We start from the raw sequence: 16,800 nt of genomic DNA on the forward strand, positions 1-16,800 counted from the left end.
ATATGCTTATGACAGAACGCCAAGCTTGGGATCAGATGACTGATTCTTTACATGCTTATGATTTGTGGCAGCGTTTATTGCCTAGTCGTACTAGGTTTACTTTTCATCACAATGCATGTACTCGGTATTGGGCTCAACTGGATCAATGGTATATGCTGCATGCAATGCAATTTGATGCTTTCACTTGTGAGATGAACTTGGATTCAGTCTGCGGTTTTATCGAATCATTTTTCGCTTTATATGACTTCGTGTTTTGGTCTCCCAGTGCATCATGTACCATTGCCATGTAAGCGTTTGTTATTGGTCAATATTATTTACATCAAACATCATGCCTTTAAAGCTATGGTGGTTGGGCTTATTGATTATCTTGCATTACATGCCTCAGTGGATGCAGATTGGGCATGGGACCGTTTTACTGTGGGCATGCAGGATGTCATTCGAGATTATGGCAAATGGTATATGGGATCCCGTCTTGCGCCGACATGTCGCAAATGCTAAGAATCAAATTCAATCTCACGGATATTTCGTAGCATCGCTCTTTGTCTTCTGATGATGAGCACTCTTGCTTTCAGGCTGCCTATCAGTGTCTAGCTAACAATGATTGTCGTAAGCTCTGTAAATGACAATTGCGTTCACGTCAGAAAGCCATGAAGGACACGAGGTGCTTCTCTAAGGCTTCTTTTTAAAGCCTTCATACCTCCAATCGGATGCACTCACATCATCGGGTTCAAAGGCTGGACGATTCCTGGACAGAAAATAAGCAACAGCTTGATGATGTTGTTCACAATTATTATACTAACTTATTTGCTATCCCTGGCCCTTTTTCTTCTACTGAGCTGGATGCCAGAAATGTATTCCTTGGGCAGGTCCAACCCATTTTATCTTTGGATAAGCCACATGATTTCGAGCTACCATTTACAAAGGATGAGTTGTCTGCTGCATTAGCACGATTGGGACGCTCTAAATCCCCTGGATGCGATGGTCTAACAGTAGAATTCTTTACTAAATTTTGAGATCAGTTGTGCCTTGTTGTGCTGCATATGATCAATCATGCATGGATCTTTGGTTCTTTGTCCTCTTTGTGGAAACAAGGTTTGATGCGATTGATCTCCAAAAAACAGACATGTGCACGATTGTTAGATTGGCGCACGATTACACTACTGCTTGTGGTGTATAAGTTGGTTTCGAAGCTGCTGGCTATTAGATTGTCACATCTTCTCCATCGTGGGTTGCATCCAGCTCAGTATGGATTTGTCCCACACAAGCAAATCATGCATAATATTGCCAATGCTTTTATAGGCATTGAATATGCCAATTACACAGATCAAGATGTTCTCATTATGCAGGTGGATGTTGTAAAGGCTTTTGACACAATTCGTTGAGACTTCATTGATGCAATCATGGCTCGATTGGGATTTGGGCCAAAAATGCAGAATGTGGCTTATTGGCTTTATAAGGATGGCATTGCACGATGCCTATTGGCTGATGTCCTTTCCTCCTCTTGGACCTTAGCCCCACTCTATGAGGCAAGGATATCCATTTATATGCTATTGCCACTCATCCCTTGCTATTACACATGGATGCCCTTGTTTCAACGCAACATTTACATGGCATTAACATTCATGGGAGTTCTCCTTTTGTTATTCAAGCATATACGGATGACTCTTTTTTCTTTTTACAAAACTCTGAATTAGATCTTCAACATATTATGCATGCCCTTTGGTCTGGCAGCGGGTTTAAAAGTAAATTTTGACAAATCCTCTTGGCCTTGAAGGAGCGTGACTGGCATAAATTGTTATAGCCGGGTCTTTTGATTCCTCCAGATCCGGTGGTGCAGCATTTGGCGTACCCCATTGGATGGCATATTTCTTTGGCACAAGCAAGGTAGTGGGTGCTTCATAAGCTTGATCCCTTTCTCAACCACGAAAGGCTTGTTTTCTTCATTGTATGAAAATTTGTACCATAGCTGACGTGATCGATGAAAGGGCTTGTGCCCTCTCTTTCCCTCAGGCCAAGAGGCGTCATCATTTGGGTATGCACCATAGGCTTGTTTGGCATGCTCTTATTACTATGCTGCAGACGTTTCAACCTGTTCCACCATTCTTCTTTACTCTGCCACTCCTAGATTGGAGGTTTGATCGTGGGCTCCCAAGTTATTCCTCCTTCCCCTTTGTGGATCTGACAACTAAAAATACCTATCACATTCTTCTCCCACAAGCATGTATTCAAGAGCATGGTTATCGGCTATGGTGCTTGCACAAGTCTCTTGCATGGTGGAAGACTTGTCTTCATCACATCTAGAAAAGTTAACTTCCTTTGAAGGAGCAGGTTTTCCTTTGGCCGTGTTACTCCCAGTTTGGTGGGTTCTCTATTGGCTATCAAACGGATTGCTTCATTAATTTGTTCAACTTGTTTGCATCCTCTTGAGACTGGGTTGGGCCTATCCTATTGTTCATGATTTTTTTGCTCGTCTGACAGCTTTGCTCCATGATTGTTTTCCAAGCCTCACTTTTGGCAAACATTTCTAGCTTTGGTAGATTTGCTTCCTTCCCTGATTATGCTCAGTTCTTCTCTTGGTGCCACTACTGGGCTCTGCGGACCGAATATCATGCACGGAACATAGAGTTATTTCAGCATACCTTGGTGGATGGTTTTACTTATTTTCGTGGTTCTTTGCTTTAGTCTCTTCAAGATACTCCCACAGCTTTCCTTGCCTCAGCTGGAAGTGTTTTATCACTGTTTTTAGCTTTTTGATACTAGCTGTCCCACTCTGTGACAGCCATGCATGTACATTTTAATTATAATGAAACAATAGATTTCACCCAAAAAAAGAGTGGTGATGAGCAAGCAAGACAAGCGAGGCCTTCTCGACTAAGACAGTCATCCATACGACAGCTCCAAACCCAAGAGATTCTTCAGAAACACAGGAATGGTCCAGCACAGGCACAGGATGTAGAGACTTTGTGTGAGGTCACAGATGCACAGGGAGACGCATTGATCCCTGTTTGAAAATTGAGCTTGTACCTGGGATGATGAGTCCTGTCTTCATTTTAGTTGGGCAAGTTATCTCATGCGTAGCTGGGCCCTTTCTCTCACTTTGTGCATGCGTGCGTGTGCACATGCTCATGTGTGTTCATGAGTGTGCACATGCATGCATGTAGGACAATGAACAGCTGCATGTTTCCAGATAAGCAATAATTGAAAGGGGTTTGAACCCAGGAGTATATAAACAAGTTAGAGGAGACCACCATCAGGCCATACAAGGTACATGCAGCAAAGCAACTACCTGCAGAATCCAGAGCTACCATAGTAGAACCCTCAAAGCTATATTTGTCCACAAGAAAGCACTAGAAGCAAAAAATTTCTTGACTTTACATTAAGACAGCACCAACCGATCTTAGATAACAAGTTCCTACAGGAGGTTAATTCAGAATCAAACAGCAGTGTGCTCAAATGTCACAAATCCTTGCCTCCAAATGTTCAATCTATTTGCTACGCTACTGCGATCTAGATTATTTGCAAATTAACATGACCATATTACAAACAAATTTAGTTCTGATATGCTGCAACCAAAATGCTTATAGCTTTGATAAGCTGCAATTGAAATGCTTCTCCGACCACCTTTGCATAAAATCACATTTTACATTACTTTGCAGCAGATCATCAAATTGCACAGCCCAAGCTGTAGCATGATGGAGGGCACTATGTATTCATTCATTCAGGGTCCCAAACCAAACTGCAAACTAGTTGCCACAAATAACTCCCAGTTAACCTTCAAGCATAGAAGCTTTAGAATGGATGTTGAAATGATGATTCATGAGAACAACCAGGCTTTATGTTTCCCCGTCGCTTTCCTCTTGAAAAACTGCTGCTACCTTTGCAACTAATTTGCTTTTCTTGGCAACTGCACTCAATGACGCCTGTTTAACAACAAACCCAGCAGTATCAAGATGTTAGGAACAAAGCAAACTGTGATCATCATGGTCCAAGCATGCTAAGAAACCACATCTATACTTATCGATCTAGAACTAAAAAGGAAACTAATTAAGACAGCAGTTCTGTATGTAATAACAAAGTTCACACTCCTAACCTCCTTGTCAAAAGGCCTTTTGATCAAACACTATCTCAGGGATGCTTGATCTACTTATGCAACATGCGGCCAAAAACACATTTTAGCATGGGGTGTCACAATTGAGTAGATTTATGCATTGCCTTGGTACCAAGCATTGGCAGGCTGTCAAGCACGTTTTCTGCTACTTACAGGGCACTCAGTTCCTTGGATTGTTCTATCCCGGAGGAGTGAGCCACAATTGCATGCCTTCAGTGATTTGGACTGGGCAGGATGTTACAACACCGAAGTGTCCAATAGCAGATTTTGTTTCTTTCTTGGCGGGATTGATCAGCCATATTCCTGTACATGTTCACATCATCACTTCAGGGGGTTTGTAGACATCTACGTCATGGGCAATGTGGCGTGTGAACACTCTAGGACCAACCGGGGCACTTTTCCCTCACTAGGAGGTTTTTTCCCCCATGCACAAGAACAGCCTCTTATTTCACTAACGGTGTCCTTACCTTTGTACTTGTTGGTAGACTCACTCCAAGCAATCTTTATCGAGTTGTGTGTATTCTCCCTCTGCTCATACGGAGACCTAGAGAGGAGAGGATCTGCCGATTATGCCCCACAGAGGTTGAGACGGAGGAGCATTACACATGCCGCTGCCCAGTATACTATGAGATCCGTGGGAGGTTTCACTTTCTATTTTGTGAGGGATTTGGTCCACTCTCCAGGATCATTGACTTCCAGGATCAGTGTTGCCTAGGCCTCTTCTTGCTTGAGCTCCGCAGACACAGGGACACCTTTAGAGAGCTTTGGCCCCAGCCACCCTGCCCCCTCCCTCGCCAGCCAACCATCACCAATTTCTTCCGGACCTAGGAGGTGGAGGACACCGACATAGTGGATCTTGTGGACCCTCCACGAGCTGCTCTGGACCTACCTCGCCCGAGAAGGGTTACCTTGGACCGAGCCTCTGCACTCCACCGTGCCCGACGCCCTCGGCCCCCCGTCGGCCACGATCACCTCATCAGCTCCAGATCCACGACATGCTCCACCGCCATCGAGCTACCTTTCCACGTGACATAGCTGAGGGAGACCTCTCGGCCATACTCATTAGCCCCATGCTTGATATTTTGGAGAGTGGTATACCATCTACTCGGAGCTGATGTTGCTCTCATGTTTCTATGTTCTTAGTATTCCATGATGAGTTTCCATGGACAGTTTTGTATCACCCCAGTGAGATAGCTATGTTTATGTTGTTTATGTTATCTTTCTGTTTTATTTTCCATTCCATGATGAGAAATGCTATGGACATTATTGTATCACTTTGGTCTCATAGGCCCATTGGGTCTTTACTCGACGCTTAATATTTCTTTCTTTCTTTCTTTCTTTCTCTCTCTCTCTCTCTCTCTCTCACGCCTGTGTGCCTCCAGCTGCTTCCCGCCCTGATTCTGCCCAGCCGCTGAGCGCCCGTGCACTGGGCTCCCTCCGCCTCCCCTTTGCCTTGCGCGCTCTGTACCTTCTGTGCCCTGTTTCTGCCCGGCTCGCGCTGCCTATGCACTGGTCGGACAATGCAAGCGGGATGAGAGCAACGGCCATGTCATTTCGGTCTGGCCAGGTTTGAATCTTCTCAGCTCCTTCATTGATGCTTGGTTTCTTGTTGGTGCCGTTGACGCCAAACCATAAACTGTCCCTCATCAGATAAAAACAAAGCTTTGTCTGCCAGGTTTGGAAGTTGATGCCATTGAGCTTTTCTATCCCGAAACTTCCCATGCTGCTCTGCATATTTCTGATTTGGGCCTGTTTTGCTGAGCGTTTTGCTCCCTTGCTCCACTGAAGATGGGCTGCATTTTCTGCTGATTTGACCCCTGGATGTGCTGCATTTTCTGCTGTACAGGCTATAAGTTTAGCAGATGGACTTCTCCTTCCTTGCGTTAATGGCTGAATGGTGCAGAAGATGGTTGTGGGCTATGGGGATAGAAAATGCCACATGGAAAGGTACACGGGACAGCGTTCAAACTCAGAAAAAAATCATAGCATAGACTGAGATGATGTTTACAGCTCTAATGAGAAAGGCATATGTGAAGCATAGACGAGGCGGAGTGCATCTTCAAAAAGAGAGCATCCTCAGCACAGATTGTAAGCAATGAAGGAGAGGCTTCCAAAGAAGAAGCCAACTGTGTAGTTAGACAATGAATGGGCTTTCTGAAGCCTCCTTGGGCCAAAGGCACTCTACAAAATATCCCTACTCTTTTATAAAAACCTCACTAGACTAAGTTGGTGAAACCAATCCAAAAAGAGCTTGGTAAATCCCAACATGTCTAGTCTAAGGTGGTGAAACTAGTGAAACTAAAGCCTAGTAGACCTTAGAAAATCCACACACGTCTGAAGTGATGGATAATTACTTAAGCTAAGGGGAGTATTAGAGGAAGCAAATAATCATCCATCATCATTAGAGTGAGCATGTTGGGATTCAAAGTTAATCACAAGGATTTAATAAGAGTGATTCAACAAGAGGGTACGAGATTAACTTGAAAGACTAGGCATATTCATAACATTATCATAATGGCCATTTAATAGGAAAGACCCCTTTTTAAAAGGTGTATACATATGCGGCCACCACATGTCAAACCATGATGCCAAGTGTCCCTAAGAGGTGTCACCTACATACATCTTTGCTTACATAAGATCTTCTTAAGAGGTTACCACACGCTATCGATTGTTCACACACTATAACAACTTCATTTTAAGCCTAGAATACTAAGTTAATAGGTGCCAGTTTACACAACCATCTACCACATGGTTATTCCCCCATTCATCACTATTAATATTTAACATTCCTCCCCATAGTGATAATGTGGCTAGAAAGCCCAATCATTTTGGATAGGCTTACTCCATCTTCTTATTGTTGGGCTCCAGAGGCTCGTAAGTGGGGCCTTCAAACACTTCCCCCCTCGTCCCCTTCTTCGAAAATTTTCATCAAGGATAGCTGACAAACAGGTCTGACTCGTGGCAATGGGGATTGAGGTGGGAGTACTAGGGGTGGTAAAGGCATCTCTGGTTATTTTTCTAGATTTTGTCCATATTTTTGGCACCTTTTTCTGGCATGTTCCACATTATGCTCCAGTCGGCTTGTTTTATGCTGGCCGATTGGGCTCTTCATGTGCTATATAAGAATGGCCTCTGGCCTCATTTGTAATAACTCATTATTCCCTTTTCTTGGGATCTTGGTTGCACCTACAATGGGCCTCATGCTGCCTACTCCAGCTTTGTAACCACCTTTTGGTGAATATAATTTCCTTCACTTCTTGTGCATCCTTTATTTGTGAAGATCTATTTTCTTTCACTGTTTGCACTTTGTCATACATGTGCCTATGAAAACGTTTGAAGAAGATCCTGCGTTGCAACAATCAGCCCTCCTCCCACACTTCTTAGCTTCCGTGCCCGCCATCTCTCATGTTGGTTGTGCTGATTTTTACTTTTTTAATTCAATTTTATCCCCCCAAAAAAAAAAGATTTTGAAATTTGGGGGTTTCCATGCCAAGGTGCCAATCTTGCCCTACCTTTCTCAAGATGCCTCGCACTAGGGATGCCTCAAAGCCAAGCTACAAGAATGGAAAAGACAGCAATTGGTAGAACGCGGTTGTGAGAGCCTCTCTAAAGAAAACAAGCATTCAAGCAAGCATGCAAAAGCAAGCAATTAATGATGCAACTAGGAAACTCACTAAGCTTTTCATCCAAAGCGCTTTGTCTTTTCACATTGTGCACACCCCCACGATGAAAAAAGACCATGAGGGCAATAGCCACATTGGATGTGAGTGGGAGGGACCCTCCTATTGTTGGGGTAAAGGCATAATGCCCACCCTTATAGTGTGTACAAGCCCATAAGTTATAGTACATAGTACACTTAGTACTTTTAATGTACTAAGTGCACTATGTGTACTAGTGCAATATACATGTGTGATAGGGGAGTCACACACTCATGCTTTTCATGAGTTGACTTATCCCCACAACTCTCTCTCTCTCTCCCTTGCTTCTCTGTGTATGTCTCCCATGAATGAACTCTAACCAAACCCTAATTCTGTTCCTTCTCCCATCAACTGGTATCAGAGCGGGTGTGCGGGTGTGCGGGTCATCTTCATCGCGAAGAAAAAGAAGCTCGGCTATGGAGCCTTGAGCTTGGCACGAGCAGAAGAGATTGCTTGGAGCTTTCGGTGCTCAGCAAGGAGCACATGCGCTGCAAGACAGTGAGAACTGTCGTACAGCTGTGGGTGAAGCGAAGGACGAGCTTTAACACAAAGCGTCGACTTGAAGCGTGAGCGAGCGCTGGGCATAGAAGGCGCTAGGCGAATACACGGCGCAGGCAAAATCTGCAGGCGAAGGCAGCATATCGAGCGTCAAGCGAGTCAGCTGGCGCTAGGCGAATACGTGGCAAAGAGGAGGCCTGCGCGAACCCAACGCGAAGAGGATAAACCGGCTAAGAGGAGGCCTGCGCGAACCCAACGCGAAGAGGATAAACCGGTTCGAAAGACCCTTTACGGCGCCTCGCGCCTCGCCAAGGTCCCCACGCCGCCTGCTGGCCGCAATAGTGACCACCACGGACGCTTCTGAGCAGCGAGCCGACTCCTCTCTTGAGTGACGAGTCTCGTTCGTACCTTCCCCCCTTCGCTCACGCTCTCGCTCTCTTGAGTGACGAGTCATCACTCCTGACTCATGAGTCTCGTTCGTACCTTCCCCTCTCGAGCGGAGGTGTAACAAAACGAGCGCAGGGCAGTACCCGTAGCAAATCACAAGAGCAGCAGTCCTGAAGCCCGTGCCTTCTTAGGCATCGTTCCCAGCAAGGAGCTCCCACCTGCACAGAACAGAAGCAGCAATCATCTCTTTTCCTGCAACAGCCTGCAAATCACAGAAAAATCAGAAAATTACAAGGTATTTTTTCTCAAATTTTTTTTGGGATTTGCAATTGAGCAAGTACAATCAACAATTGAGCAGGTACAGGTGCCCAATTGCTCAATTTTTGAGCAAAATTGGCAAAATTGGGTGACATTGGTCACAATCAGGATAAATTTGCAGGAAATTGGTCAAATCAGGATCAATTTGCAGGAAATTGGTCAAATCAGATGTCGAAATTTGGGGCTTTTGATGTAATTGTGCAATTAAGCACTCATACATGCTGTATGATGTGAAAAATCGCACATTTGGGCAAAATTGCAGCAAATTGCAGTGCAAATCAAGGGGCTTTTGTGCCGATTGAGTTGATTTGCATGCAGGCAATCGCATTTGATGCTGTGGATAATGTGTTGATGCCTTACAAGCACTCAATGTGCCTGTAAATCAAAGGGCTTTCATGTATTTGATGTATATGTGGCCAGGGGGAAGCATCGTGAACACTCTGGATGCCTTCATGTGCGTCAATGTACCATGTATGATCAGAAATTGATCTTAAATCAAGGGGCTTTTCAAGTTCGTATGCTTGTTGAGCTTGGCAAAGCAGCAGGCAAGACATTTATGCCTTGAATCCTCAGAAATCAGCTTGCAGTCAAGGGGCTTTTGCCCAATTTCTGTTCGGGACTGTTGTATGCAGTGTACGGGACTGTAAAAGTCTGATTTTCACTCATTTGGACAGCCAGGAGAGCATTTATTGCTATTGTACCTGCTGGTACAGATTTGGCACAGCTTTGTGCATGTTTTGGCATGGCTGTACACTGTTTTGAGTGACCAAAAGGTTCAATTTCAGCTGCTGTACTTGCCGGTACAGGTTTGGTACATCATTGGTGAGCACTTAGTACTGCTGTACAGTACTTTGGAAGGGCAAAAGAGCACATTTAAGGTGCTGTCCAAAATCTGCAGCAACCAGATTTTGGTGTTTTCATCACAAAAAGTGGGAGAAAAGTTGCATTCTTGCTTCCGCAGTGGGAGATAAAGCTTGGGAGAACATTTGTGAGCACTTTGTGTGCTTTTGGGTGCAGTGTTTGCACATCTTGGGTGCAGTGTTTGCACATTTGCAGGGAGTCAAGCATTAAAGGTTGCATATTGCTATGGCAACCACAGGTGAGAGCTCTTCATTGCTTCACATCAAGAAGCTTGAAGGCTCGCATAATTATGATATTTGGCAAACCCAGTGCTACAATGTGTTGCTCCAGAAAAAGCAGCACAAGCCTATCAAAGAAAGGGGTGTAATGCCCGCTTCTCTTACAGCTGAAGAGTGGGAAGATATGGATGAGCTGGCAAGATCTACTATCATGTTGTCTGTGTCAGACTCATTACTTTTCAGCATTCGTGAAGAGAAGACAGCTTGGGGAATGTGGCAGAGATTGCAGGACTTGTATGCCCAACAAAGTGCCTCAAGCAAAGTGTATTGGTTGAAGAAACTCATAGGTCTTCAGATGAAGGAAGGGGCATCTATGACAGCCCATCTCAATGAGTTTAATGGTATTGTCAGCCAAGTTATCAATCAAAAGTTGGCAATGGACGATGAGTTCAAAGCCACTTTTTTGTTATGCACTTTGCCAGAGAGTTGGGACACATTTAGGACAGCCACTAGCAATTCGCATGCTATGCTGTCATATGCAGATGTTGAGGGTGCTCTTCTTCAAGAAGAGATGAACAGGAAAAACAACTCTGTTGGAAAGTCCAATGCAATGAATGCACGTGGGAGATCCCAGCAAAGGGGGAAAAGCCAAGAAAGGGGAAGGAGCAAGTCTCGCTCCAAAAAGGATTTGGAATGCCATTATTGTGGCAAGAAGGGACACATCAAAAAACAATGCTACAAATGGAAAAATGATCAAAAAGAAAAGGGAAAAGGCAAAGACAAAGACAAGGATGAAGCCAAAGATGTAAAGCCAAAGGGCAAAAGTGGAGTCAAGACCGAAGAAATCAATGTGTCACATGCAGGTGGCAGTGAGGATGAGGTCCTATTTACTTCTTCACTTGATGCCCATTCACTTCTTACAGGTGGTCATGGTATGCACTCATGGATCATTGATTCAGGTGCCTCCTTTCATGTCACAGGTTGCAGAGACTTGTTTGTCAGGTACACTGCTGGCAATGAAGGAGTGGTTTATTTGGGTGATAACCATGCATGCAAAATTCTTGGCAGAGGTGATGTGAGGCTTGTATTTTCAGATGGCTCACAGCTTATGCTCCATGATGTCAGGCATGTGCCTGAGATCAAGAAGAATCTACTTTCTACTGGACAGCTTGATGATGCTGATTATGTCACCACATTTGGTAGTGGAAAGTGGAAGATTAGTAAGGGCTCACTGGTTGTTGCCAGAGGCTCTAAGGTGGACACTCTTTACTTTATGCATGCAGGTGTTTGTCACCATGCTAATGTAAATGCAACCGAGCTGCCGGAAATTTCTATGTGGCATAGCCGGTTGGGACACATGAGTGTCAAGGGAATGGAGCAATTGTCTCGTTTGGGTTACTTGCCTTCTCTAAAGTTTTCAAGTTTTCAGTTTTGTGAGCATTGTATATATGGTAGGCAACTACAGTGCCCCCACAAGAAAGCTCTTGGACAGAAAGATGCTCAGTTAGAGCTTGTGCATACAGATGTATGTGAGATGCCTCAGCTTTCTTTGGGAGGGGCAAAATATTTTGTGTCTTTTATAGATGATGCCACACGCAAGGTGTGGGTTTATCCTCTTCGTTTGAAGAGTGATACATTCTCAGTGTTTGAGAAGTTTGTTGCTCTTGTTGAGAATCAAACTGGCAAAACACTGAAAGCTTTGCGTTCCGACAATGGTGGAGAGTACATGTCCAAACAGTTTCAGGACTTTTGTGATGCTAAAGGCATCAAGAGGGAGCTCTCTACTCCTTATGATCCTCCACAAAACGGGACAGCAGAGAGGATGAACAGGACCATACAGGAGAAGGTCCGTTCTATGTTGTCACATGCTGCATTACCTCATGGTTTTTGGGCTGAAGCTGTTATGACAGCCGTTCACCTTATAAACAGGTCACCTAACACGAGGCTTGGTGGGAAAGTGCCAGAAGAAGTATGGACAGGGAAGCCTCCGTCATACAAGCACTTGAGAGTGTTTGGTTGCGTTGCGTACGTGCACATACGCAGGGAAATGCGCACCAAACTTGATCCTAAGTCTCACAAATGCATATTCCTAGGATATGGTGACAAAGGTGAAATGGGGTATAGACTTTGGGATCCCATAAATAGAAAGATCATACGCAGCAATGATGTCATTTTTGATGAAACATGCATGTATGAGGAGCCTGCAAGGCAACAGGAGCCTGGCAGAGTCATCTTTGATGATGATGGACATCATGGACAACAACAAAGGGCTGTAAATCAGCCATTACAGCAGGAAAACCAGCCCTTAAATGGTGCTGAAAATGGTCCAAATGGACAGCCAGATATGGCAGAAGATATCCCTATGGATATACCACAGTTAGAGGAGATACCGGGCATGATTTTTCAGCCTTATGGCATGGAACAGGAGCCACCAATGGGTGATATGCAGGCTGGACAGCAACCTGCAAATGATGGTCAATGGGTACGGAGGTCCACTAGACCCTCCAGAGCCCCTGACAGGTTTATTCCAGGGGTTGACTACTTGATGCTCACTGACTGTGGGGAGCCCTCATGTTATAAAGAGGCTTTACAGAGGGCAGACAAGGCTCTATGGGAGCGTGCCATGAAGTCAGAGATGGATTCTCTGCATAAAAATGGAACTTGGAAGTTGGTGCCTTTGCCTGCAAACAAGAAGGTTTTGCCATGCAAGTGGGTATACAGGCTCAAAGTTGCATCAGATGCAAAGCCAAGATACAAAGCCAGGTTAGTGGCTAAGGGCTTTAAGCAGGAATATGGTGTGGACTTTGATGAGATCTTCTCTCCAGTGGTCAAAATGACCACACTTAGAGCTGTGTTGGCTTTGGTTGCGCATGATGATCTGGACTTGATTCAGATGGATGTGAAGACTGCTTTTCTTCACGGTGATCTCCATGAGGAGATATATATGCAGCAGCCAGAGGGTTATGCAGTAAGTGGAAAGGAGAAGCTTGTATGCAAGCTGAAAAAGAGTCTTTATGGGCTCAAACAGGCACCAAGAGAATGGTATCATAAATTTGATACATTCATGAAATCTCAGAAATTCAGGAGAAGTGACATAGATCACTGCTTGTACACCAAGAAAGCTTTGGATGGCAGTCTATTGATCCTCATCTTGTATGTTGATGATATGTTGATTGCCGGGAAATCTCGTAAAGAGATGGATGCTTTAAAGCAGAGGCTGCATCAAACCTTTGATATGAAGGATTTGGGTGATGCAAATCACATCTTGGGTATGCGGATACTTCGGGACAGAAATCAGCATGTGTTGTATTTGTCTCAGAAGGAATACATTGGCAAAGTCTTGCAGAGGTTCAATATGGACGGGGGGAAGAAAGCTAGTACTCCTTTGCCTCCATATGTGAAACTCAATGCTATGGACAGCCCACAGTCAGATAGAGACAGGGCTGATATGGCCAAGATTCCGTATGCTTCAGCTTGTGGCAGTCTCATGTATGCCATGGTTGCTACTAGGCCGGACATTGCATTTGCAGTGGGAGTGGTTTCTAGATACATGGCCAACCCTGGCAAGAAGCATTGGGAAGCAGTGAAAGGTGTCATGAGATACCTGAAGGGCACACAGGATTTGTGCATTTGTTTTGGCAAACAGGATGCATTAGTGCATGGTTACACGGATTCGGATTATGCCGGTCATCCAGATAACCGGAAGTCTACTACCGGTTATGTATTTACATTCACAGGAGGTGCTGTGTCATGGATATCCAGGATGCAGAAGTGCACAGCCTTATCTACTACAGAGGCCGAGTATATTGCAGCCACAGAGGCTTGCAAGGAGGCATTATGGCTATCTCGGTTAGTGGTTGATTTGGGCTATACAGGGGATATTCCATTGTTGCATTGTGATAGTCAGAGTGCCATCCAGTTGGCAAAGAACCCTGTCTTTCATGCAAAGACGAAGCATGTGGATGTGAAGTATCACTTCATCAGAGAGGTGATAGAGAACAAGCAAATTCAGCTTGTTAAGATTCACACGGATGACAACCCGGCTGATCTGTTGACGAAGAGTTTGCCTCCGGAGCGGTTTGCTCATTGCAGACACTTGATGGGCATTGGATGAGGCCATTTTCAGCCTTGATATGGCCTTGTATATTATCATGTACATGCTGATTTTTTCTTTTCCTTTACTTAAGGGCACTTTGCCTTTAAGTGGGAGGTTGTTGGGGTAAAGGCATAATGCCCACCCTTATAGTGTGTACAAGCCCATAAGTTATAGTACATAGTACACTTAGTACTTTTAATGTACTAAGTGCACTATGTGTACTAGTGCAATATACATGTGTGATAGGGGAGTCACACACTCATGCTTTTCATGAGTTGACTTATCCCCACAACTCTCTCTCTCTCTCCCTTGCTTCTCTGTGTATGTCTCCCATGAATGAACTCTAACCAAACCCTAATTCTGTTCCTTCTCCCATCACCTATGAGACCTTGCGCACTAAAGTGCTCTGAAGAGAGAAACGTGCAGTGGACGTGGAGATGGTGTTAAATATAGTATCTCATGTGACATTGAGTCGTAACAAAGGAGTCGGCCATTCACAGCATGAGGGTATAAATACCCATGCCCACCATTGTAATAATCAATCTATTTATTGCTAAAGTTAGCTGTTCGTCAACTTCTCTCGCTCTCTCTCTCTCTGCGCAACTTCTCTCTCTCGCTCACTGGCTGTGTAAGGCTTCCGCTGCACCAACTCTGACATGGTATCAGAGCTATGTGCTTGTTGATTCTTGGGCACACGGAGGAGTTGGAGAAGGTGGCTGCTGCAGCGCTGAGGACTGGTACATCATCCGTGGTGGGCGGCCGGCCGGTTGAGGCGGCTGGATGGTGGTCGGCCGGTGGTGGGATATTCTGGGCAGCAAAGAGTGTTTTTCCTTGGCGGGGACTGCAGACGTTGCGTTTTCGGCGACATTACCATACCTAGCGACTGAGGTGGCGCAGGAACTGAGGCTGGTGCAGTGATGTGGCGCGAACTGCACGTGTCAGCAGCACATTGCGTGTTGAGCAGCAGCAGAACTGTGGCTTAAGAGCTCAGGCGCAGAGGGCTGCCAGCCACAAACAGACACGGGCGAGAGGCTGCCAATGACACAGGCGCAACCATCGGGGAAGTCCAGATGCGCAAGGCTGGCAGTAGCACGACTGTATAAAGCCAGTTCAAGGTAGCAAAGTACATAGCCCAAGGCTTGAGGAAACGCACAAGGCGAGCAGACCGGGTCGACTGAGAAGAGGTGGACGGAGTTTTCGAGATGGGACTCCCGTGTTCGAGCAAGGACGACAAACTGAATGGCGACAATTATGCGCATTGGAACTTGATCATGAGGCTATGGTTTAGCAGAAAAGGCTTATGGGACATTGTTAATGGCTCGGAGGAACGTCCCCGAAGGGATAGCAATCGGTTCACACGTCTTCAGGAGGAGGAGTTTCTCAAATCTCTTGTGGATTGGGAAGCTCACAATGCGAAGGCAATGTCGGCGATTGCAGAATCTCTCACCAAGGAAATTCCCCCTGCCATTCAGACTTTAAAGACTGCCAAGGAAATGTGGTCAAAGCTTGCAGGAATGTTTGATCGAGACTCAACAATGCGAGCAGTAACCCTTCTCGGTCAGTTGTTTTCCATCAAGTTTGAAACCGGGACCTCTATGCAGTCACTTCTAATGAAGGCAAAGGTTATCCATGATCAGTTATCGGCTATGAATAGTGCATTAACTAGTACCCAGTTAGCTGCCTTGGTTCTTACGAAGTTGCCTGAGGAGTACGAGATGGTCTCGAGGGCATTACGCTTACAAGTCACGAAGGAAAAGCTGGAATTTGATGATCTCAGCTCTTTTCTCATTGAGGAGGAAGCAGTGCTCATTTCCCAAGGCAAGATTCGAGTTCCGAAGGATGCAGAATCGGCACATGCTGCATCGGAATCCAATCAGAAGTCTAGGAGCCGTTGTTATAAGTGCGGAAAGCGAGGGCATTTGGCTCGGGATTGCAAATCCAAAGCTAAAGCTCAAGGCTCGACGAGTGACAAAGGCAAAGGCAAAGCTGACGAGGATGACAATGACAGTGATTCTAAGAGGGATGCTACGGCGTCTGCCGGTGTGGCGAGGACTACACTGGCACATGCTCCAGCATTCTAGCTTGGTGGATGGATGCTACCACGTGCTTCAGCCAGAGAGAGGCATGTGAGTGGCAGAGAGGGGCAGTCTGTGCTCCCGTTTTGGTGATTTGGACCCGTGTGTCGGAGTTCAAGGCACATGCATCTGGCATGGAACAGCTTGACAAATCTATGGACGTGATGTGTTCGTAGTTCATTGGTAGTAGACTATGGATGGGATGAGTTCCTGGTTCATTGTGTGGCAGAATTTTGGGCATCGTGTGTGACAGTTCAAGCATTCAGAGATTTTTGGACGTGATGTGTTCTCAGTTCAACGAATGGGGGATCATGAATGTGGAGTTGTCTGCAATTCATTATTCTATGTGGCAGCTAAAGCTCAAGATGGCATTTTCTTGTGGAGACAGGTTGATTGGTGCATTATCCGAGGTGTACCTAGCAAAGGCCACGCTAGGGTGTCCATGGTTGCATCTGCATCGACTTGGTTTCTTCATCTATGCCCACTATGAGCTACAGAGAGGGTGTTAAATATAGTATCTCATGTGACATTGAGTCGTAAC

General features: G+C 45.3%; 1 protein-coding gene across 1 annotated transcript in view; it reads right to left on the minus strand.

The window, feature by feature from the left end:
• Positions 1-3,348: 3,348 nt before the first annotated feature.
• LOC147625795 (D111/G-patch domain-containing protein) overlaps positions 3,349-16,800 on the minus strand; it is a 47,742-nt gene continuing 34,290 nt past the window's right edge. The window contains exon 7 of the mRNA XM_086817367.1: positions 3,349-3,920. Within this exon, the coding sequence (XP_086673493.1) occupies positions 3,834-3,920 (87 nt within the window). The 3' untranslated portion in view covers positions 3,349-3,833. The remainder of the gene's footprint in view (positions 3,921-16,800) is intronic.

The sequence above is a fragment of the Cibotium barometz genome, chromosome 23 (genome assembly GCF_041138505.1).
Source record: "Cibotium barometz isolate CiBa-2024 chromosome 23, ASM4113850v1, whole genome shotgun sequence".
Classification (NCBI taxonomy): Eukaryota; Viridiplantae; Streptophyta; class Polypodiopsida; order Cyatheales; family Cibotiaceae; genus Cibotium; species Cibotium barometz.